The sequence below is a fragment of the Bos indicus genome, chromosome 18 (genome assembly GCF_029378745.1).
Source record: "Bos indicus isolate NIAB-ARS_2022 breed Sahiwal x Tharparkar chromosome 18, NIAB-ARS_B.indTharparkar_mat_pri_1.0, whole genome shotgun sequence".
Lineage (NCBI taxonomy): Eukaryota > Metazoa > Chordata > Mammalia > Artiodactyla > Bovidae > Bos > Bos indicus.
This window is the reverse complement of record NC_091777.1, coordinates 48,739,713-48,763,820: the sequence shown is the minus strand read 5'-3', so window position 1 is coordinate 48,763,820 and position 24,108 is coordinate 48,739,713. Positions and strand designations below refer to the sequence as shown.

The 24,108-nt window shown below is 50.3% G+C and overlaps 1 protein-coding gene across 5 annotated transcripts in view; it reads right to left on the bottom strand.

Annotated features, from left to right (window-relative positions):
• Positions 1–19,852, bottom strand: part of RYR1 (ryanodine receptor 1) — a 128,709-nt gene extending 108,857 nt beyond the window's left edge. For all 5 annotated transcript variants that reach the window (XM_070770967.1, XM_070770970.1, XM_070770968.1 and 2 more), the window contains exons 1-16: positions 19,706–19,852; positions 14,066–14,185; positions 13,118–13,222; positions 11,995–12,069; positions 11,835–11,913; positions 11,325–11,437; positions 10,927–11,020; positions 9,674–9,767; positions 9,485–9,559; positions 8,840–8,996; positions 8,527–8,691; positions 6,033–6,154; positions 5,042–5,237; positions 803–938; positions 625–720; positions 421–539 (exon numbers count right to left, since the gene is read on the bottom strand). In XM_070770967.1, coding sequence (XP_070627068.1) covers positions 421–539; positions 625–720; positions 803–938; positions 5,042–5,237; positions 6,033–6,154; positions 8,527–8,691; positions 8,840–8,996; positions 9,485–9,559; positions 9,674–9,767; positions 10,927–11,020; positions 11,325–11,437; positions 11,835–11,913; positions 11,995–12,069; positions 13,118–13,222; positions 14,066–14,185; positions 19,706–19,753 — 1,794 coding nt within the window. In that variant the 5' untranslated portion in view covers positions 19,754–19,852. The remainder of the gene's footprint in view (positions 1–420; positions 540–624; positions 721–802; positions 939–5,041; positions 5,238–6,032; positions 6,155–8,526; positions 8,692–8,839; positions 8,997–9,484; positions 9,560–9,673; positions 9,768–10,926; positions 11,021–11,324; positions 11,438–11,834; positions 11,914–11,994; positions 12,070–13,117; positions 13,223–14,065; positions 14,186–19,705) is intronic.
• Between the last annotated feature and the right edge of the window lie 4,256 nt (positions 19,853–24,108).

Below are 24,108 nucleotides of genomic sequence, written 5' to 3'. Positions count from 1 at the left end.
CCAGGCTCCTCTATCCATGGAATTTCCCAGGCAGCAATCCTGAAGTGGGTTGCCATTTCCTCCTCCAGGGGATCTTCCCAACCCGGGGATCAAACCCGTATCTCCTGCATTGCAGTCGAGTATCTGAGGTGGTTAGAAATAATTCTATGGGAACCAGTAGCACTTGTGGCAAACTGGAGGGTATCTGTGCAGCTCCCACTGAAGACTACAAAATTAGAAACTGAATAAACTGCTTCAAAGATCTAATGAAGCATCTGATGTCGCGCAGAGCTCATTTAAGAACCACGAGTTGAAGACTCGGTATTGAGATGGAAGCTTGTAGCAGGAGAGTCCAGGTAAGGGACAAATTGGGGAAGGGGGGGCAATTTGAGGGCCATAGGGAAAGGTCAGGGTTCAGAATTCAGGGGATGAGGGGCCAACCTTGTGGTTCCTCCCATGCTTGTCCAGGAGGGAGATGATGGACTTGATGTGGTTCTCTTGGATGATGTTCAGGACTTCCGGACTCTCAATCAGGACACAGTACAGCACCTCCAGGATCCCTGCACAGGGACCAGCATGAGAGCTGACACGGATGCAGCCCTCCCCTCCCCCAAGTCCCCATCCCCTCCCCGTGGGTTCTCCTACCTGAGGAGGCCTCTAGCCGATCCAGCTTGCTGACCAGCCAATCCAAGTTGTTGGAGAAGAGGGCACAGTTGGCACGATTGCCACGGATCAGAGAGGCTGAAGGTGGAAAGAGGGGTCAGATCCCATAGGACTGGGAACCCGGGGTGCTCAAGGGGGAGTCCAGACTGGGGCCCCTTACCCAGGATTTCATAGAGCAGGTTCACAATCTCTTTCCAGGACTCTGCTGCCTCCTCCCCTGCAAATTCAGCGAAGTGGGCAGCAGTGGTGTAGACATTTAGGCGGTCAATGCAATTCAGGACCAAGGAGAGCATCCCCTGGAATAGAGAAAATAGGGGGTCATCACAGGAACCCCAGGCCCTCCCTTCCTTACCTTTCTTGAATTTGCTAATTCATAATCCTTCAGTAGCTAGTGACTTCGTGTTCTCAGATCTAAACTAGAGTCACAGGGACTTCTCTGGTGGTTCAGTGGTTAAGACTCCACACTTCCACTGAGAGGGCATGGGTTCAATCCCTGGTCAGGGAACTAAGATGCTGTAAAGTACAGCCAAATAAATAAATAAATACACGTGTGCTGTGCTTAGTCGATCAATTGTGTCTGACTCTTTGTGACCCCATGAACTGTAGCCCGCTAAGCTCCTCTGTCCATGGGGATTCTCCAGGCAAGAATACTGGAGTGGATTGCCATGCCCTCCTCCAGGAGATCTTCCCAACCCAGGAATCGAACCAGAGTCTCCTGCATTGCAGGGGGATTCATTACCAGCTGAGCTATCAGGGAAGCCCAAATAAATACATAAATAATGTTAAATCAGAGCCACCGGCTCCGTGTCCACCTTCACTCCTATTTCCCTCTTCTCCTCCTCGGCTGCCCAGACCTGACTCTGTCCTGCTCTGCCTCTGTCCCCAGCATAACACATTCCTATTAACATCAGGACTGAATCTGTGCTTCTCCTTCCAGCATTTTCTTTCCTTCCTTTCCACTTCCAAGCACCCTACTCCTGGTCCCATTTGGCTCAGCTCACTCTCCATACTAACCATCAGAGAGATGTTTGCCTTCTCTCTCTCCTTTTGTCTTCTTTCATTTTGAATTATAACAGATATACAGAAAAGCACATAAAAATGCACAATCAATTCTTGATTTTCACAGTAGCTAAGTTCTGTATAGTCGACGTGAGCACTGAATTAGTGAATCCTGAGAATCATGGCTCAAAGAGGAAACTCAGGGAGCATCTCTGAGTCTCTGAGCACAACATTTCCAACAACCAATACACACTCTTGTTTTATGTGTGTTTCTGTTTAAAGACACCAATTTAATAGATGCTGTTGATTCATTAACATTAAAATCACAACCAATGACACTGTAATTCATGTATTTTCTCAGAAAGGTACATCACAGCTGTCTTGCACTTGGAAACACTAGATAGCACTTTGCCACTGTGCTGAGGGGTCATTTTAATCAACAAAATTAACAAAAAAGCACAAAAATATGAAGTGTGGCTCTCAATATACCAATATGAAAAGGACGCTTGTTTACAGGTGAGAGTTGAAATAAAAAGGCAGACTGTCACCTTATTCAACCTCAACTGGAAACATGGCATCAGCTGACTTAAACTTTTTCCTCTCTGTACATGTCCACAAATGACCACAAATACACTACAAGTATTGATTTGGTGGCAGGGAGGGTTACGAATAAATTTGAGCAAGTAGGCATATTTGCAAAGACAGTATCTGCAAATAATAAAGATTAAGTGACTATGGTTTAACAAACAAATATAAAGAACACTTGCGTAACCTCGAAAGAGAGCATTGCCAGCCATCTAGAAGTCACCTCGATGCCCCTCCTGATTATACAACTCTCTCAGCCAGGGATTACTGTCATCCTAACTTGTATGGAAATTCTTTCCTTGCCTCTCTATGCTTACTACCTATGTGCACATTGGTAAACAGTCTAGTGGCATTTTGGCTCTTTTTGAACTTGACATATACAGTAAGTATCCTTTTGTACATGGATTCTTTTGCTCAATACTAGATTTTAAGATTAAGAGCACAGTGGGACTTCCCTGGTAGTCTAGTGGCTAAGATTCTGTGCTCCTGGTACTGAGGACCCGGGCTCAATCCCTGGTCAGGGAACTAGATCCCACATGCTGCAACTAAGAGTTCAGATGCCAAAACTATAGATCCCGCATGGCACAACTAAAAAGACCCAGCTCAGCCAATTAAAAAAATAAATATTTTGTTTAAAAAAGATGAAGAGCATTGTCTCACGCAGTTGTCATTTGTTCATTTCATTGCTGAGAGGCATCCATAGCCATCGTATGGAGAAGCCACATTTGTGGATACATTCCAGCAGTAACAGACAATAAGGCTGCTATGACAACCATTGTATCTACATCCTGGGCTCATGGTAAGAGATGCAGCGCCTCGTGGTAGAGAACACAACCAGCTGGAGTCACACAGAGTGGCTCTGCCCCTAGCCAGTTGTGACTTTCAAAGACCTAACTCTTCTGTGACTCCCAAAGCAAAAGTCCTCGCCATGGCCTGGCCCTGTCACCTCTCCCGGCTCATCCCCTCCCACTCTTCCTCTAGCTCACCCAGCTTCAGTCAATTCAGCCTCCTGGTTATTCTGGAAACTCTCAAGCACACTCCCACTTCACGGCCCCTGTACTTGTTCTATCTCCCTTCCCTCAGGTGTAGGTGTAACTGCCTATCTTCATTCAGGTCATCCTCCCCGACCATTCTATTTTATTTATTTTTAATATCTATGTCTTTGGCCAGGTCTTAGTTGCAGGAATGGGATCTTAAGTTGTGGCAAATGGGATCTAGTTCCCTGACCAGGGATCAAACCTGCATCCCCTGCATTGGGAGTACCACTGGACTGCCAGGGAAGTCCCTGACCATTCTACCTTAAATTGCAACAACCCCAGCACTCTCTCGGAGAAGGCAATGGCACCCCACTCCAGTACTCTTGCATGGAAAATCCCATGGATGGAGGAGCCTGGTAGGCTGCAGTCCATGGGGTCGCTAAGAGTCGGACACGACTGAGCGACTTCACTTTCACTTTTCACTTTCATGCATTGGAGAAGGAAATGGCAACCCACTCCAGTGTTCTTGCCTGGAGAATCCCAGGGACGGGGGAGCCTGGTGGGCTGCCGTCTACGGGATCGCACAGAGTCGGACACGACTGAAGCAACTTAGCAGCAGCAGCAGCAGCAGCAGCAGCAGCACTCTCTACTATTGCCCTGCTTTGTTTTTCTCCTTAGCGTTTATTATCATCATCTAATATACCCTATAATCCTTCTATTTTATTGATCATTTATCCTCTCCCCCATGTCAGCTCCACAAGGACATGGATTTTTCTGTTTTGTTGACAATTATAATCCCTCTGGTATATCTGTTCAATAAGTGGTTGTTATTTAATCTATCTGCAACTCAGTGACCCATTGTAATTCCCATTGCAATATGGGAATTACAATCCCCCATGGGGTTATGGGGAGGATATCAGGTATACAAAACCCATAACATACAGTAAGGGCTAAATTCGCTAATAATAACCATAGTCAATATAGCATCTTCTATGTGCTGGTACTGTTCCAAACACTTTGTGTATACTAATCCCACGCCAAAAATTTTGTTATTGTTAGTATTATCATTTCTAAGTCTGCCGCCCCCATCAGAATGGGAGCCCCTGAAGAGGAAGGGGGCCCAAGCTGTTAGACCCTAAATGAAAATGCTCCCCAATCACGGTGTGGAAATATCTGACCCTGGGCCTCTGTCCAGGGTCCCCCTGACCCAGCCTCCCACCTCTCTCAGCCCCTCCCACTCAGACCTCTCGCCGAGTGGAGACCACCAAGCCTCGTAAAACACAAACTCCCAGCCTCTGACTCAAGCTGAAGTCCCTCCTTACACCACCCACCTGAAACCCGAAAACCTCTCTGGCCCTGACCCTCATCATGCCCCGCTCAGGTTCTGTCTTCCCATCCCGCAGGCTCCGCCCCTACAGACACCGCCCCCTGAGGCCAGCAGCTCAGCCTCTGACTTCTCACGCCTTGCCTCCCTCCACAGGCTTGTCTTGGCTCAGAGCTTAGCCTCACCGCGCCGCGTCTTCCCACGAAAGGAAACAAGTCCTGCCCGGGGCCTCCAGGCTCCGGTCCCAAGTTGCTTTCACAGGCCCTGCCCTTGCTCTGCCAACACGCCCCGCCCCTCACCAAAACCACGCCCACCGCTCAGTCAGGACACTCAAGACTCCGCCCCCTCGCGTGTCCCTGATGACCCGCTCCCCAGCTCTGTTCACACAGGACAGGTCCTTCCTCCTGCCTCGCTCCACTCAGACCACCGCTTCTCCAGGCCTGGCAGGCTCCGCCCCCCTCACAGGCCCCGCCCCCGCGCCCACAGACCATGCCCTCCTGGGCTGTGGCCTCACCTCCTCCTGGAAGAGGCTCTGGCGGTTGCGCAGGCTGCGCAGCTTGCTCTGCTTCTCTTCGTGCTGTAGCTCCTCGGAGGGCGGCTCAAAGTAGCCGATGAGGTCCTGCAGGCTCAAGATGACGCCCTCGAGAGGCAGCGCTGTGCCCGCCGGGGACCCCGAGCCCCTCGGCTTTCCGCTGAAGCTGTCCAGGCCCCTGCGGGGACCGCGCACTGGTCAGCAAGGGACCCGCAACACTGTGCAAGTCCCGCCCCCTCCCACCCCGAGTCCCCGCAGGACTCCCACAGATACACCTGTTTAACAGAGCGGGAGACGGAGGCGCAGGGATAGAGGGGCATCGGCCTGAGTTCACACAGTCGCCAAGGGCAAAGCGTCTGTGTAGGACACGTCATGCAAGCATAGGTCACGGCTAAGGGATGTCTAGGGTCGAGGGTCTGGGTGTCAGGGGTGTGAAACTAGGTAATGATCAGGGATGTGATGTCAAAGTCATGACTGGTAGAGACAGATTAGGGGTCAAGTGTATAGCTGTGGTTAGTCGCTCAGTCGTGTCTGACTCTGCCACCCCATGGACTGTCCACCAGGTTCCTCTGTCCATGGAGTTCTCCAGGCAAGAATACTGGAGTGGGTTGCCATTTCCTTCTCCAGGGGATCTTCCCCACCCAGGGATCAAATCCAGGTCTCCCGCATTGCAGGTGGATTCTTTACCATCTGAGCCACCAGGGAAGCCCAAGAATACTAGAGTAGGTAGCCTATCCCTTTTCCAGGGGATCTTCCCAACGCAGGAATTGAACCGGGGTCTCCTTCATTGCAGGCAGATTCTTTACCAGCTGAGCTACCAAGGAAGCCCCAAGTGTATAGAGGTCAGGAGTTTATCTATGTTGGGCATGTGAATGTCAGAGATAGAGATGTAATGGTCAGGTGCAAAAACTCCAGAAGCACGGGGGTCAAGGTGTGGCCTGGCCCCCCAGGGCAGGGCAGGCTGGTGGCTCACTTGATGAAGTGGTTGTAGAGGCCGGCAGTACTGTAGATCATGCGGGCAGCCTGAGACTCCTCGTGCTGACAGCGGGTCAGTGACAGTGCGTCGTCCATGTGGCCTTCCTGGTGCAGAATGGCCTGGCAGTGGTGGAACAGAGAAGTCAGGAAGGGGACCCAGTCCCTAAGGGCCATGCTCCCCAGACCTCCACCCACTCTGTAGCCCCCTGACTGCCCCCATCTTTCACCAGATCTCTGCCAGTCCCCCACCATCCCTCCCCATCTGTCTCTGTGTCTTTCATCCTCAGTCCCTCTCTCTTTTTTCCCCTCTAGCTTTCTCCTCTTTCTCCATCCTTCTGTCTCTGTCCTCTGCTTGTGTCTCTCTACCTTTATCTCTCTCTCTCATGTCTATCCCACACTGTCTCTTTCTCCCTCCCTCCCTCTCTGTCTCTATCTCTCTCTCTCTGCCTCTTTCTCTTTTTAATTTTATTTATTTATTAGTTTTGGCTGTGTTAGGTCTTCACTGTAGTGTGTGGGCTTCTCGTTGCGGTGGCTTCTCTTGTTGTGGAGCACAAAGTCAAGGAGTGCAGGCTTCAGTAGTTGTGGTGCCTGGATTTTGTTGCCCCAAGGCACATGGGATCTTCCCAGACCAGGGATCCAACCCATGTCCCCTGCATCTGCAGGTGGATTCCTAATCACTGGACCACCAGGTAAGTCCAAGCATCTGTCTTCTTTCTCTCTTTCGGTCCCTCTTTGATTTTCACTCTCTCCCTCTCTGTCTCTATCTTGTCCAGGCCAGACCCTCTCCATTTGTATCTCCTATTTATTTAACATCCCCCCCCCATCAGAAAGCCCTAGTGCACCCCAAACCTAACATGTCCCAGACAGAATGCCTGCACACCTTTCTGGAAGGTGAGCCCATCATGGCAGCTGGCTTTCCCCTGAGCTGACCTCCCAGTCCAGGACCCCACCCAGTCCAGCAACTTTAAATATCATCCACTTGCCAACAACTCCCACATTCTCTTCTCTGGTCCAGGCCTGTCTCTAAATCCTCTGCTCTTGTATCTCCAACTTCAGTCCTCACTTTTTTTTACAAACAGGTGCCACTCTGGTCTTCCCAATTATTCCGTTAGCAAGTCTATTGCATGTCTCTATTCTCGGCACTGGGGCCTGTTCTCCTGAACTGACACTTGGCTGTCCCTGACTCGCTTAATGGCACTTCCCTCCTTCCAGCTGCTCAGGACAAAAAGGGCAAAAATAATGGCCTCATCCTTAATCCCTATCCCTTTGACCCTGATATCCAATCTGTCAGAAAATCCAGTTGGCTCTGCCCTCAAAATACAACCAGGCTCTTCCGCCTTTCCTCATTCCACAGAAACCCCTATGTTGTCCACTGTTATCCCCCACCTGCCCCCTCCCGCCCCATCTCCCTCCTCCAGCTCTGCTCACTCCCATAGTCTGTTCCCACAAGCAGCTCAGGAACCCTGTGACCCTTAATCAGGTCACCCCCAGGCCTGCTCAAAACTCTCTTGTGGCTCCATCTCATACAGGGTAAAAGTCAAGATTCCCCACCCCCCACACCTCCATCACCACAGCCCACAAGGCCCTACACAATCTGTTCCCATCCCCTCTCTGCCCTCATCTCTATAATCCACCCCTTGCTCACTCTCCTCCAGCCAAACTAGATCTCCTTTCTGTGACTGCAACAGACCAACTTCATTCCCAACCTCAGGGCCTTTGCACATGCTGTTCCCTCTATCAAAAGTATTAATAGCTTTCCTACTGTTCGGTTGTAAAACTATGTACTTCATTAGAGACGTTAGCCAGTGTCTGAGCATGGGGAAGGCAGGGAACAGGTCAATCTAGCTTGCCTATTTTTCCACATATACATCCAGAACAACTGGGCTACTCAATACTTGGTTGAATATTATTCTCAGTTTGTTACTGTCCATCTTTTTCTTTCCATCTCTGTCTTTTCTTATTTCTGTCTATCTTTCTCTATTTTTATGTCTTCATGTCTGTCTATATTTCTCTCTCTCTTCATATATATATATATTCTTTTTTAACTGGACATTTACATTGATAAATATACCCAAATCTTTGTACAATTATCCAATTGATTCCCTTATGATAAATGTCTAACATCAGAATTATTTATGCCAAAGGACATATCTTTTTAGCTTTTAGTATAATTTGACAAAATCCTCCAAAATGTTTCACTTTATTTTCATTCTTTTTTAATTTATTTTTAATTGGAGGATAATTGCTTTACAGTGCTGCATTGATTTCTGCCATACAACAATGAAAATCAGCCATAAGCATACATATTTCCCCTCCCTCTTGAACCTCCCTCCCACTAAATATATAAAATTTCTTTTTTCCTGTGTCTCTCAATCTCAGTTTCTCTCTCAGCCTTTCTTTCTCTCAATCCCATGCTCAAACCCTGAAGGTCCAAGCATGACCACCCCCAGTCCCCTTCCTGCAGCCCATCCCTCCCCATTCCAGGCACCCACCTTTTTCTTGAGCACACCAAGTCGCAGGGCCTTGGGGTCTGGGGCAGCATAGGTGAGCCACAAGCCTGAGGCCACGTGCTGCACGAAGCACAGTGACTCCCCATACTTGATTTCCGGGGGGCCCATGCCCTCCACGTCCCGCTTGGGAGCCGTATCCAGTTTCTCCTACAGGGGCAAGGGTCAGAGGTCAGCCTCCTCTGCCTGTGAGTTTAATGGGGAACCCCCGCCTCCGACAAGAGATTGCAAAGTGTGAGGTGGGGCTGGAGTGGAATTTAGAGCTCCAGGTGAGCGCGGGCATCCTGATTGCACCAACCTTGGAGACGCGGAAGCAGAAGGAGGTGGCCTTGGTGTGGGCCTTGCTGGCGTCAACCACCATGAGGCCCTGGTCCTCAACGAGCGCCAGGTACCGCCCAGTGGTGACATGCCGGATGCGGAGCGGCTGGCCCCAGCGCAGGTGGCTCCCGCTCCAACTGCAAAGGGTAAGGACGAGGTGGGGGTCAGAGGGCCCCCCAGTTCTCCCAGTGGACACCACAGTCTTTGTTGAAACCTTCTCAAGCCCTCTACCCTGTTCCAGGGGGCCCCAGGCCTTCCTCCGAGCCCTCAGATCTTTCTTAGGACCCCCAGGTCTCCCTCAGGAACCCCAAACTTCTCTCAAGCCCTCATCGCTTCCTCAGAGCTTCCCCAGATAATTCTGGTGCACCCAAGTTTCCCAGATCTGTCATTTTCTCCCCTCCACTTCCCACAGTTTCAGTCAGGACCCCCGATCTCTCCCTCAGGAACCCTCACCACCCCCAAGACCCCTAAGGACCTTCATTACTCCCTTAGGGACCCCAGATTTTCCCTCAGAACCCTCCAGTCTCTTCCTCAGCTCTTCCTCCAAAACCCTCTTCTCCTCCCAGGCCCCCCAGGAACCCCTCACACCCCCCCTGCAGCCTGCCTCCCCCAACCCGACCTGTACCTGATTCTCAGTGGTTCCAGTCTCCAGAGGGAGCGGGCGTGGGTACACACAGATCCCCCCTCATAGTAGACAAGTCTGCGTACATGGAAGACAGCAAGGTCAAGGGTTCAGGGTCCAGTCCCCCAGCCAAACTCTGCCACCCCACCTCCAGCCCCAAGACCCCAGACCCTCTTGTCCCCAAGCCCAGACCTGCGCTGGTCATCACTGTCAGCAGGGGAAATGGTCAGACATTCATCCATGTGTCCATGAAAGAGGCGGAGGACATGGCCACCGGTCACATAGCCTGGACGAGAAGCAAGGGCAGGTGGTCACGGGGAGCTGGAGCCCCCAAAAGGTCTGGAACCAAAACCGGGGGCCTTCCTTCTGCCCTGTGGGAAGCTGGGGGCCGGGTTTGGGGGTCTGCAATCTGAGACCCCCCTTCATCTGAGTTTGAAGGTACAAAGTGGTAGTCTGAGATTTGGGCTCAGTTTGAGGCCTGAGCTGGGGGCATGAGATTTGGGGTCTGAGGTGGGGGATATAATTTTGGCAGTCTGGGTGTGTGGGGCTGAGGTTGGCAGGTTTGCAGGTCTGGGGTTTAAAGGTCTGAGTTTGGATTTTTGACGTTGGGTCAGAAAACGTCATCAGAGATTTGGGTCTAATATTCCCTGACACTGGGGTCTGAGTTCCAGGGCTTGCTTTGGGGCCTGGGTTTAGAAGTACAATGGCTGGATCTGAAGTTGGGATCTGAATTTTGAGTGTTACTTTGGAGGTCTGAGGCTAGTATCTGAGGTTTGAGGTCTGAGGTTTGAAAGTTTTAACTTTTGGGTGTGAGTCTGGGGAGATACGAGCTTTGTAGTTACAAGTTGGTGGATTTGAGGGTCTGAGATTAAGGCCTGAATTTTGTTATCTGTGACTTGAGTCTCAGCTTGGGTCTGGCTTAAGGCCCTGAGGTTTGATGTGTGAGATTTGGGGTCAAAGTTTTAGGGCCAGTTTATTCAGGGTCTTAGCATGGCAGTCTGAACTAGGAGATGGTATTGGAGATTTAAGGTTAAAGTTGGAGGTTTGAGGTTGATTGGCTGAGTTTGAGTCTGAATTAGGGGTCTTAGATTGGAGATCTGAGTTTGAATTTGGGGGGCTGGTTTTGGGGGTTGAGGGATAAGCTTGTGCTTGCCTTTAGAGGCTTTGAGTCTAAGAGATAAGCTCCAAATTTAATGTTTAAAGCTTTGGATCTGAGTTTAGGGGTCTGACCTCTAGGACTTGAGTTTGGCATCTAAGCTTTGCAGTCTGAATTTAGAATCTGACAATCAGTTTGGAGATTTGAGCTCTAGAGTCTCAGACTTGGGGTCAGTTGGAGATCTAAGTGAGGGTTATAATTGGGAGATCTAGAGATGGGGTCTGAGGAGTGAGGTTGGAGGTCTGATTTGGGGGTATCTGCTTAGGGTCTAGAAGCCTGGGGTCCTCACCCTCTTCACAGCCAGAGCAGATGGGGTTCATGTTCCACAGTGTCTGCATGAAAGAGGCGTCAACCTGGAGCTCCCCACTGGCTGTCGACAGGTGCTGGAGGCCACCAGGATGTAGGGGTCAGAGATGATAGGGTGTGAACAATAGTTCCAGAGTCAGTCAGAAACCAAAGTGGAAGCCAAGAAATGGGCAGACAGAAAATTAGAGGTCACAGATCAGGAAACGGGGATCAAGTCAGGAAATGGGGCATCAGAAACCAGAAACTGGATGGAAACCGGAAACTGGGAGTCAGGACACTGGGCCAGAGACCAAGCAAACCCATGATGAGGAGATGGGGTGGATCCCATGACCCCCAGCCCCGGGGCACAGTAGGTGCTGTGGTGGGGGAGGGACTGCTCACCAGATAGCGCTCGGAGGAGACACTGACAAGAATGAGGTCATCGCCAACTCGGACCTTCTCTCCTTCTGACCTTTGCTTGGAGGCTGGGTGCGTCGTCCACCAACAGGCCTCTCCTATGGGCGGGGGTGGGAAAGGCTCTCTGAATGTGTGTGCGTGTGTGCTCAGTCACTCAGTCATGTCCGACTCTTTGCGATCCCCTGGACTGTAGCCCACCAGGCTCCTCTGTCCATGGAATTTTCCAGGTAACAGTGCTCTTCCTCAAGGTATTCCCAGACACGAAGCCTTCCAAACCCTCCTCCCCAAATTCTCCTATTACTTCTGCCTCAGTTTCCCATTCCCACCCTCAGACTCTCTGCCTAGAGTTCCCCCACGTCTACCCAAGTCCCTCTGTCCAGAATATGTCTATCCACACCCCAAGACTCTCAGTTCCAAAGGTCTAGGGTGCAGACCTGCACCCCAACTCGTTGCCTGCGGTGTCCCCATCACACCCCCTGCCTCCAGCCCCTATACCTATTGCATCCTCCTGAAGTCCTACGTCAAAGGCCAGCTTGTCAGTCATGGAGCGAGAGGTGGTGAGGCAGCTCAGGTACTAGGGTTGGAGCAGGGAGTCAGCCTCCTGGCGGGCATTGCCCCCTCACCCCCTGCCCCGCCCCCTCCTGGATGCACTCACCATGCCGCTGTGCGCGTGCCGGAGCAGGATGGCATGGCCATACAGGAGTGTCCTGTGTCCCCCACCCTGGGACGACTGTGGGGGCACAGAGGGCACAGAGTGAGAACAGGGCCCCCCGAAACATCTGGCCTACCAGGGGGGAATATGCTCCCCAGAAAACACCATTCTCAGGCCTGGATTCGAAGAAAACTCAGCTTAGACCAGAAACAGATTTTCTGCCTCAGCTTCCCTGCTTCCCCAGGGAAGCAGCATCTGGTCTCTGAGAAGCCTGTGGATGGGGTGTTTTATATTCCCCAAAGCCCACTCTGTCCTCCTCGCCTCCTTCAACTTGTTAGCCAGGCCCCAAAGTCACCCAGGGAGCTGAACCCCTCTTCCAGAGGTTCAGATTCCTAGGGTCACTCAGGGAAGCCCCGTATCTCATGTTCCACGGACCTTGGCCCCTCTGCTGTCACCGTCATAACACGTCTGTGCACCGGTACTGTCCTGCCAGTTGTTACATTGCAGCATCGTCCATAGAGACCTGCCCTGTGCTTCCACCACCCCCTCACCCCTGGGCACAAGGAGACTCAGCCCCTCTTGGAGGGGTGGGTACACCCAGGTGCTTGAAGGCATCATGCCCCTATCACATGCCCATCACATGCCCATGCTCTGAGGGGGCCATGTGATGGGGCCACGTGATCACATGGCGGACCCACTCCTGGACCAGAGGGGACCCACACTTGGGGCGGCAGGAGGTGATGAGGGGAGAGGTCCCATGCGGAGAAGAGCTGGGAGCGGGGTTGGAGGAAAGGAAAAGAGGAGGAAGGAACAGGTGGGGGAACAGGGGGCTCAAAAGCCTCCACCCCTTCCTTCCTGCCTGCCTGGCCTTTTCTGGGCTCCACAGACCTTGACAACTGGGGTGGGGGAGACCCCCAACCCCTGTGTGCAGGATGTGAGCCCAAGAGGCAGGCCTGGGGTCAGGAGAGGTGGCAAGAACAGATGACACCCAAGGCCAGACCTACCCACTTATCCAAATTGAGGGCCTGCGGGGGGCAGGGCAGAGAGAGGAAGAAGAGAGGACGGTAAATGACCCCCAGGTCTTCCCATCTGTCCCCACCACCCATCCCGCCTGGGGGAGCCTCACCTCCACGCCGGCCTCCACGGTGTTGGCCAGCATCTCCTGTAGGGCTCGGACAGACAGGGACTGCTCCAGGACAAAGCAACAGATGGCCAGATCGGGGGGCACATTCTGGGGGGCGGGGCGGGTAGGGAGAGGTGAACGGGGCCCTGAAAGCTCCAAAGTGCTGGTGCACCCCCTGCCCCTAATCGAAATACCTACACTCCTTAGAGACCCAGACCTGACCCCAACCCTCCAAGAAGCCCTGCCCTCTGCCGTCCACTTCAGACACCCCACATCCGCGCCAACATCCCGGGAAATACCTGTTTTCCTCCTCCTGCACACTCTTTTATCCCGCCCGAACCTCACAGAAGTTTCCACACCCCACCTAATCTCATAGGAGGCCTCATCCCCCCGCCCCGCCCCGGCCCCGGCAGACACACTGCGCCCATTCCAACCCTGGAGCCTCCTCCTGGCCCTCCCCGCAGAGAACCCCCACCTCCCGCCATCACCAGCAGACAGGCCTAGCTCCTGCCCCTCCCTCAGACAACGGCGGTCACGGATTCACGCCGCCCCCCTGAGCCTCCCACCCCAGGCACCTCAGGCCCCCGGCCGCGTCCTCCGTCAGTCTCCAGATCCCCTCCCTCTCCCAGCCCCAACCCCATCCCCCCAGGTCACCTCCTCCCTTAGATCCTGAGTACACCTCAGGCTCAGACCCCAAACTCCCTCCACTTCTCCAACCTCCAGCCCCCTCCCTAGTCAGCCCCCTGCTAGCACCCCCTGACCCTCCCAGCCCTTCTGCCTTGGATTGAAGACCCTCCGCCCCGCTCTTTTCAGACCTCCGCCCACCCCAGACCTCGCCCCTTTCCCTCGTGGGGAGAGCACCCCCTCTCCAGACCCCCCCCCCCAGACCCCTTTCTTCAGGTCCCAGCCTCTCTGCTCGTCAGACCCCCTCTCCCTTTGTCCCGCACAGACCTGGGCGTTGCTGGTGGGCTCCAGGAAGCAGAGGCGGTTGCCGAAGCCCTCGGCGGCCAGGCAGAGCTTGAGCTGCTCCTTGAGCACCGTGGCGTTGCACTGCAGGACCACCTCGTCGTCCTGGGGGCGGGCGGAGCATCAGGGGCGGCGCCGCCCCAGGACACCGCCCCCCGGTCCACCCCTTCCTCTCGTGAAAAAGATACTGCTAGTAACGCCCACCCTCGCCAGCTATCCAGTAGGGGCTCGTGTTGAGGGCGCTGCACGCTTCTAAAATCCCCATGAGATCCGAGCCAGTGTCATCCCAGTGTTAAAATATGGAAACTGAGGCTCAATGAGGGGACCTGGCCTGTCCAAGGCCAGATGGTTGATAAGAGGAGGAACTGGTATTTGAACTCCAGTCTAACGGTCTCCGGACTTCCCAGGTGGCGCCCTGGTAAAGAACCTGCCTGCCAAAGCAGGAGACGTAAGAGACACGGGTTCTATCCCTGGGTCCGGAAGATCACCTAGAGTAGGGCATGACAACCTATTCCAGTATTCTTGCCTGGAATCATGGGCAATCTCATGGGCAGAGGAGCCTGGCGGGCTACAGTCCATGGGGTTGCAAAGATCTGGACACGACTGAAGCGACTTAGCACGCACCCACGCCAAGTGGCTCCAGAGGACTCCCATGTGGGGGTCCACAAGGATGGGAAATATGGGCACCTGGAGTTAAATGGCTTTTAAGCTCAGTGTTCTCTAACTTTTCTTTTGTGTGTTGTTTTAATAGTAGTTATCATTTAAGGAGTGCTGCCTAGTGACTCTTGAATGCAGTGCCAGAGCCTGGACTGGATCCTGGATAAAGGGGAGTATAGATGTAAAGATGGTATAGAGACAGCTGGTGACAGGTGAGTACAGCCTGTGAATTAGATGATGGTATCACAGCCATAGTAAATCTCCTGATTTTTATTTATTTTTTGGCCATGCTGCACAGCATGTGGAATCTTAGTTCCCCAACCAGGGATCAAACCCATGTCACCTGCATTGAAATCGTGGAGTTTTAACCACTGGACCACCAGCGAAGTTCCCATGAAATCTGATTTTGATAACTGTGCTGTGGTTTTGTGAGAGACCACCAACAATAACCAAGTGTTAGGTGCTAAGTTCTATCTGATTCTTTGAGGCCCCATGGACTGTAGTCTGTCAGGCTCCTCTGTCCATGAGATTCTCCAGGCAAGAATACTGAAGTGAATTGTCATTCCCTTCTCCAGGGGATTTTGCCAACCCAAGAATCAAATCCAGGTCTCCAGCATTGCAGGTGGATTCTTCACCATCTGAGCCATCATCTTCCCCTTTGTAAGAGAGAGCCCTTGTTTTTTAAGAATCAGACACTGAAGGATTTAGGAGTTAAGGTTATCATGTCCACAACCTACTCTCAAACAGTTTAGGAAAAGACATTTGGAGAGAGGGAGAAGGAGAAGGGAAGGGAACGCATCTTAACATCTGGGGAAAATGACTGAAGGCTACATGGAAGTCCTTTGAGCTAACCTCACAACTTTTCTCTAAGCTTGAAATAAATTTAAAATGTAGGTAAAATAAACAACCTTCTGAGATAAGTCCTAGTATTTGAACCTGTGGAAACATGGCCCAGAGAGGTGAAGTGACTTGCCTGAGGTCACACAGCCGGAATATGACACAGCTGAGATTTGATCCCAATGCTGCGGCTCTATATGCCACACACTGCTTTTTTTTTTTTTTTCCCATTCAAACCCAGGCCCTTGGCAGTGAAAGCCCTGGACCTCTAGGGAATTCCCAATATGCCTCACTCTTAGAACACTAGACTACTTCTTGATATGTTAGTTGAGTAGCCTATATTACATTTATAACTAATATAAATGTACTTAGGGGCATGCTCAACATTTTTACTGACAGAGGTTTCAATCACAACTGATGGGGGGGAAATACTGATGGAGACTTCAGTGTTTAACCACCAAGTAAGGCAGTGATTATTCCATTTTACAGCCAAGGAAATAGGTTCAAGGAGGTTAGGCATCCTGCTGGAAGTCACACAGCCCCTAGTCCTTCCAGCAAATCCTGGGCTTCACTCCCCACAGACAGCCCTCTTTCTTTCTATCCAGCCTGGGAGGAGGAGCCCCAGGACTACCCTGTTCTATAACCCCCAACCCCGACATCCGGGCGTATGCTATCTATTCAAAAGGATCGTATGGTTTGCATTTATCAAGCACATGCTGTCTGCTAGACTTCATGCTCAGGGCTTTACATGCATCTAATAAACACTGAGCATCTGCTCTGTGCTAGACACTGACTACGTGTGGATATAAAACAGCAAATAAAGCAGGCAAAATCCCTGGCTGTGGAACTGACATCCTTATGGGAGATGTAATGAACAGGTGAATCAGGGACTTCCTGGTGGTCTAGTGGTTAAGGCTCCATGCTTCCACTGCAGGGGGCATGGGTTCAATCCCTGGTCTGGGAACCTAAGATCCTGCATGCTGCTCAGTGAAGAAAAAAAACAGGTGAATCAATTTATAATTTTAATTTCAGTAATAAGTGCTATGGAAAAAATAACTCAGGGTGATGTAAGTGAGTGGCTCTTGGGGTAGAGATGACATCAGTGAGGGGGGTGAAGTGACTGCCTCTGCAAAGAGATGACATTTGAGCTGAACCTTGTCTGAATAACAAGAAAGAATCAGGCCTGATCATCTCTGGAGGAAGAATGTTCCAGGAAGAGGAGGCAGCCTGTGCAAAGGCCTGGGGCTGAGAGTGTTCAGAAAAAGCAAAGGAGGGACTTCCTTGGTGGTCCAGTGGCTAAGACTCTGTGCTTCCAATAACAGGGGGCCCAAGGTTTGATCCCTGGTCTGGGAGCTAGATCCCACATGCTGCAACTAAGACCTGGTGCAGCCAAATAAATGAATAATTAAAAAAATAGAAAAAGCAAGGGAGACAGCCTGGTGGTGCTGTCTTCAAGAGTAAAGGAGAAAGTGGGAGATAAGCTCAGAGGCATATTTGCATGTACCCCTTGAACCCTTAGGGTACATATTTTTGTACTCATTTTCCAGACTGGGAAATTGAGGCTCAGAAAGAAAAATAAAAATCACTTGCCTAAAGTTAGGAAACAGGAAGATGTCAAAATCAAGATGTAAACCAGAGACAGGGAGCCTAATCCCTATGCCAATGATTCTCTAACTTTCTCCTGCATCAGAATGAAGTGGGAGGAGGCTGGTTAAAAAGGCAACTTCCTAGCTGCCCTACTCTCCCCCTCAACACCAAGAGCCTGATTCAGTAGCTCTGGGGTCAGCGGGGAATCTGGACCATTAGCCAGCCCCCAGGAGGTTCTGACCTGGGCCAAGCTTTGATGAATCCCAGCCTGCGCAGGGCTGGATGTTGCCACGCATCAGAAGGAAATGAAAGGAATTTGGGAACCATGGCCATCATGCTTAAAAAGTGAAATAAAAGTAGAGCAAGAACAGAAAATAGCAGCATGCCCCTCGTGTTCTAAGGGCTACCTACATTTTATGAAACTTGTTTCAGTTAAAAATAGGCGTGTGTGAGTGCACCTAATTTGAGCATAATATCATGAACTGGAGGCAACCCAATGTCCATCAGCAGGTGAACCGATAAACAAATTGCAGCATATTCACAAAGGAATACTTAGCAACAAAAAAGGAATGAATTCTTAATACATGCTACATAGATTAATGTCAAAAATATTACAGTGTGCAAAAGAAGCAAGACAAATGAGCATATACTTTACACAAAACACTGGTTAGTGACTAATGGAATCTATGGTGACATAAAGCAGATGGCCAGGATGATTACTGAAAAGAGCCCAACAGAACTTTCTGGGGTAAAGGAAATATCCTATGTCTTGATTATGATAATGGTTACATGGGCATGTACAGCTTGTCAACTATAACACCTAAAATGGGTACAATTTATTGCCTGTCAATTATAACTCAACAAAGTTGACTTTTTATAATACATGTGTATAGATGCATGTACTGGGTTGCAATATAAAATATATTTCTTACCAGTGGGATGAGAGTTTGAGAAAATCACCTGATAACCTCAAAAAAGTTCAGTAAAATGGACCCAGTCTGGGGCCAAGAGATGCCAAGGCCAAGCCTCTAGAACCCAATGCTGACTACCCAGGCAAGTCAGAGTCCAGTTTTCCTCTTGTGAAAGCAGGAGAGCTGTACCCAGGGGCATCCAGAGATGACACTTCCTGGCCTTGACCTTGGTCAGTGACTCTGCCACTCAGGCCTCGGTTTCCCTCAAAACTCCCAGGGAGATAAAGATAGGGCCCTACCTCAGAAGATAGAGCGGCAAGGATATAATTAGATGCCTCTGGAGGTTGAGGCCCTGGGCATGGCGCCTGACATAGAGTGGCTGCTCAAGGGCTCATAGCCATGGCCATGGTCTTATTAGGGCTGGGGAGCAGGGCAGAGCCCAACCCATGATGTCTGCTAAGGGGCTGGGGCTGGGGCAAGCGTCTAGGGTGAAGCTAGGCCTCCTCCCGTGGCCGAATGTCCAGCTGTCCCCATCCTTCACTACCAGCCCCAGCTGTTCCTCCCTCCCAGGAAACCAGAGCTGGCTCACCAGGGCCCTATTCTGGGGCCGGAATGCTGTGTCAGCATTTCCCAGGGCCGGGAGCGGGTGGGGAAGGGCTAGTGCAGGATCAGCAGACCTGGCCCAGGACTGAGAACGTCCCCTCCCCTCCTCACACCCCTACACCAAGCAGAACCACTGGGAGGAAAAATGGGAAGGACTCTGAGATGGGCAGCCCCTCCTCCATCCTCTCTCCCTGTCCCCTGCCCAGGCCCCAGAAAAACGGTCTATTCTGGGAGGGACACCTGTTGTTCCAGTACCCTGCCCTGCCCCCCCCCCCACCCTCTGCCAGCCAAGGATCAGAAATGCGGGGAGAGACACAGTCTTTGACACTGAAGACGCAGTGTGAAACGCAGATGGCCTGAAGCTGAAGAACAAAGCCAGAGACAGGGAGACAGAGATGGAGAGAGACAGAGGTGCAGACAACCCAAAGAGACAGATCCGGAGAGACACCACCCAGAGACCATTAGCATCCATATTTGACCCTCCTCTGAAGACCAAGTGGGGGAAGAAAGAAGACCCAGAACCAGAGGGACCCTCAGGAGACCCTCCAGGGCTGGGAGTTCAAAGGAGTTCGGTCTGTCAACCCACACCAGCCCCCTTCCCAAGAATTTAAATAGGTCAGAGTCTGAAGCAAGAAGAGAATTAGGGCTAGGTGGGGGGGGTGGGGGAGGGGGACAGCTAAATTAAGCTCAGGAATTAGAACCACCTTCCCCAAGTGCCTGCTTCCAGAGAGGTGGGAGGGGGGTGCTCTCTCAGCGGCCCTGTTCTCTGGGACAAATTGCTAGTGTCAGAGAAGGTGGCAGAAGACACCCCCACTCCCCATTTTGCAGTCCCAAATTCTGCTGGTTCTCTGGCAAGGAAGGTAGGGGAAGACTGAGAGAGAAAGAGAAAGAGTGACAGTCACCCACAGGGATAGAGGAAGATACCGTGAGTCTCAGTGACCACAAGCAATCAGGGCAGAGAGTTCAGAGACAGAGACACTCAGAGGGACCCGAGAGACAGTCCCAGAGATCCCAACACAGAGATACGCACCGTCCGCAGAAACTGGACCTCATCCTCGCCCTCTCCTCCGTCACCCATGATGTCGAAGCCCGAGGCGTCTGAAGTCGGTCTGAAGTCGGGGACTGAGGAGGGGGCTGAAGGCCGGGCGGGTGGGCTGGGGGCGGGCTGGGGTCGGAGACCTCTGGGGACACCAGAGGCACCCGCGGGGTAGATGGAACTGCGTGGAGGACTCGTGTGCTGGACAGAGCTGGGAGGAGGTCCCCGCCCCCGGGCTCCCATTGGACCAGGGCGACCAAGGCCCCGCCCCTAGACGGTGCCCGGCCCGCAGACTCCAAACCTCTGCCAAAGGTGTGCTTGGGGTGAGGAAGCTCAGGGGGAGTGTCTATAAGATAGCTACCCTCTGTCCTTCTACGCCATAGTGCCATCATTCTCTTATTTCACAGAAAGCAAACTGAGGCTCTGAGTGGTGAAGGCCCTGCTTGATGTCACACAGCAGAGTCGGAATGAGCACCCGGTTCTCCTGGCTTTAAAAAGCATCATACAGGGCTTCCCTGGTGGCTCTGGTAAAGATTCTGCTTGCCAAGGCAGGAGACACGGGTTCGATTCCTGGTCCAGGAAGATTCCAGCTGCTGCGGAGCAACTAAGTCCATGAGTCACAGCAACTGAGACTGTACTTTAAAGCCCGGGAGCTGCAACTACTGAGCCAATGTGCCGCAACTACTGAAACCCGCTCCTTAGAGCCCACGCTCTGCAACAAGAGAAGCCACTGCAATGAGAAGCCACTGCAATGAAAAGCCCGCAAATTACAACTAGAGTGTAGCCACCGCTGGCCACAACTAGAGAAGTCCATGCAGCAACAAAGACCCAGCACAGCCAATAAATAAATAATGAAAATTTAAAAATTTTTAAAAAGAAAGCATCACACACAATGATTAAGAATATGCCGGGCTGGATCCAAATTCCTGCCTTGCCACTCCTTTGTGTGACCTTGAATAAGTCACTTCACCTCTCTGTGCTTAGTTTCCTCAATTAATAAGGAGGATATTAATAGCACCTACCTTACAGGGCTGCTGCAAGTATTAAATTAGATTATTTCCAGCACTTAAAACTGTACCAATACATGTGAAGCTGCTATGGAAGATAGTATGGAAGTTTCTTAAGAAAACTAAAAATAGAACTACCGTATGAACCAGCAATTCTACTCCTGGGTTTGTATCCGAAAAAAGCAAAAAACCATTAATTCAAAAAAAAATACACGCACCCAGTATTCATAGCATTATTTACAATTGCCAAGAGATGGAAGCAACCTAACTATCCATCATCAGATGAATGTACAAAGAAAATGTGGTACATATACACAATGGAATACTATTCAGTCATTAACAAAAGAATGAAATTTTGCCATTTGAAGCAACATGGAGGGATTTGGATGGTATTATGCTAAGCGAATGAAATGGCTACCCACTCCAGTATTCTTGCCTGGAGAATCCCAGGGATGGAGGACCCTGGTGGGCTGCCGTCTATGGGGTCGCACAGAGTCGGACACAACTGAAGCGACTTAGCAGCAGCATGCTAAGCGAAATAAGTCAGACAGAGAAAGGCAAATATTGTATGATATCACTTACATGTGGAACCTAAAAAATACGACAAGCTAGTGAATATAACAAAAAAGAAGGTTCACAAATACAGAGAACAAGCTAGTGGCTACTAGTGGTGGGAGGGGCAATGAAGGGGAGGGGAGTAGGAGGTACTAACTGTTGGGTGCAAGACAGGCTCAAGGACATTATACAACATGGGTAATATAGCCAATATTTTGTAATAACTGTAAATGGAAATAATCTTTAAAATTGTATTTAAAAACTCCCTATACAAGGAAATTCATCTTCATTATCACTACTATAAAAACTGATGAGGAAGGAGTACTAGCCAGAGCAGATGTCTTTTGTGTACCTGTTGCATTAATGGCCCTGAGCTAGGACCTGTTCCTGCATGTCATTTTTTAGTTCTCACAACAATCCTGTCATTATTTACATTGTTTAGAGGGGAAATTGAACATGTGTGGTCCTTGCCATGCATGGTTTTAAGGACACGACCTAAATAAATGAAGTACAGCTGCCCCCCATACCTGTGGGTTTCCTATTTGCAGATTCAACCAACTGTATATAAATTATATACATATACTTAAATTATATATATATATATATTTAAATTCAGGGGCTTTCTGGGTGGCTCAGCGGTAAAGAATCCGCCTGTGATGCGGAAGATGCAGGAGACTCAGTGGGTTCAATTCCTGCATCGGGAAGATCCCTTGGAGGAGGGCATGGCAACTCACTCCAGTATTCTTGCCTTGGAGAATCCCATGGACAGAAGAACATGGCAGGCTACAGTCCATAGGGTTGCACAGAGTCGGACATGACTGAAGAGACTGAGCATGCATTTAAATTCAAGAAGTTTCCGAAAAGCAAAACTTGAATTTGGCACAGGCCTGCACCTATTTCCATAGCATTTACATTGTATGTACAACTATTTCCATAGCATTTACACTGTATTAGGTATTATAAATAATCTAAAGATGATTTGGGCTTCTCAGGTGGTGCTAGTGGTAAAGAATCCGCCTGCCACTGCAGGAGACATAAGACACTTGGGTTTGATCCCTGGATCGGGAAGACCCCCTGGAGGAGGGCATGGCAACCCACTCTAGTATTCTTGCCTAGAGAATCCCATGGACGGAGAAGCCTGGCGAGCTACAGGTCATAGGGTTGCAAGGAGTCAGACATGACTGAAGCGACTTAGCACACACGCACAAAGATTATTTAAATGTTGCCAGAGGATGTATGTGAAGAAGGCAATGGCACCCCACTCCAGTACTCTTGCCTGGAAAATCCCATGGATGGAGGAGCCTGGTGGGCTACAGTCCATGGGGTCGCGAAGAGTCGGACACGACCGAGCGACTTCACTTTCCCTTTTCACTTTCATGCATTGGAGAAGGAAATGGCAACCCACTCCATTGTTCTTGCCTGGAAAATCCCAGGGACGGTGGAGCCTGGTGGGCTGCTGTCTATGGGGTCGCACAGAGTCAGACACGACTAAACTGACTTAGCAGCAGCAGCAGAGGATGTATGTGAGTTACATGCAAATACTATACCATTTATATAAAATGGGACAGACTTTCCAAGGGGGTCTGGGAACCAAGCCTCTGCAGGTGCTGAGCAATGACTGTATTCCTCACAATAATCTTGGGAAGTCAGTACTTTTATGATGCTCATTTTCCAGATAAGCTGAGCACAGAGAGGTAGAGCAACCTGCCCAAGCTCACACAGAGGTTGAGCCAGGAATTTGAACCCAGAGCCAAGGTTCTTAACCATTTTACTATACTGTCTCTCTATTTGCATAAAATCTCTTAGTTATAGCAAAAAGACACTTTAGCAGAGCCAGGCTACCTCCCCCAGAATACTAATCCTCATCTCACCAGGGGCTGCCTGAGCCACCCATGGCCACTAGTTGGGCCACCCTTTATGCAGATGAGTGCCCTGGGCTTTGTAAGTTGGGGAACCCTGAGGGGGGCAACCAGCTCCTTCCTGCTCCTGTGGGGACTTAAGTCCCAAAGTAGGATCCCACACACACCTGGGCCTCCTGCTGGGCAGTTAACTTCTTGCCTCTGGGTCTCAGTTTCTTCATCTGTCCACTAGATTAATTTGGGATAGTTCCCTCCTTTTAGGATTGTGAAGATTCCATGAGGAAACCAATTAGAGCCTACCACATGGTAACTGATTGATTTAAGGATCTATTAAAATTATTATTGGGGGATTTCCCTGATGGTCCAGTAGCTAAGGTTTTGTGCTCCCAATACAGGGTGCCCAGTGTTCAATCCCTGGTTGGGGAACTAGATCCCACATGCCACATCCAGGAGTTGCATGCCACAACTAAAAGGTTCTGGAACTAAGACCCAGTGCAGCCAAATAAATATTTTAAAAATATATATTTTTGGGACTTCCCTGGTGGTCCAGTGGTTAGGACTCTGCACCTACACTGCGGGTGGCACAAATTTGATCCCTGGTCAGGGATTTAAAATCCCACACACCATATGGTGAAGCGAAAAAAATATATTATTAACATGAAATGGTATCTATTAAGCTATACAAAACAATATCTTGCAGTTCAATAAAATTATGTTGATACCTAGAGAGTTGTGTATAATAGACTGCTACATGTTACATAAATACCGATTTACTGATACAACTGTACTATATGGCACACAAGCTTGTACCACATCGTTGGATGATATAATGCATATTATAAAATTAGATATTTAGGCTAATATAATTGTTAACCAATTATATGTTTATCTATTGTACACTATTTAATGCACACTTGTATATTAAGTATCTAAGATTTTCCTTAGAATTGTGTATATAACAGAAAATTATTCTATG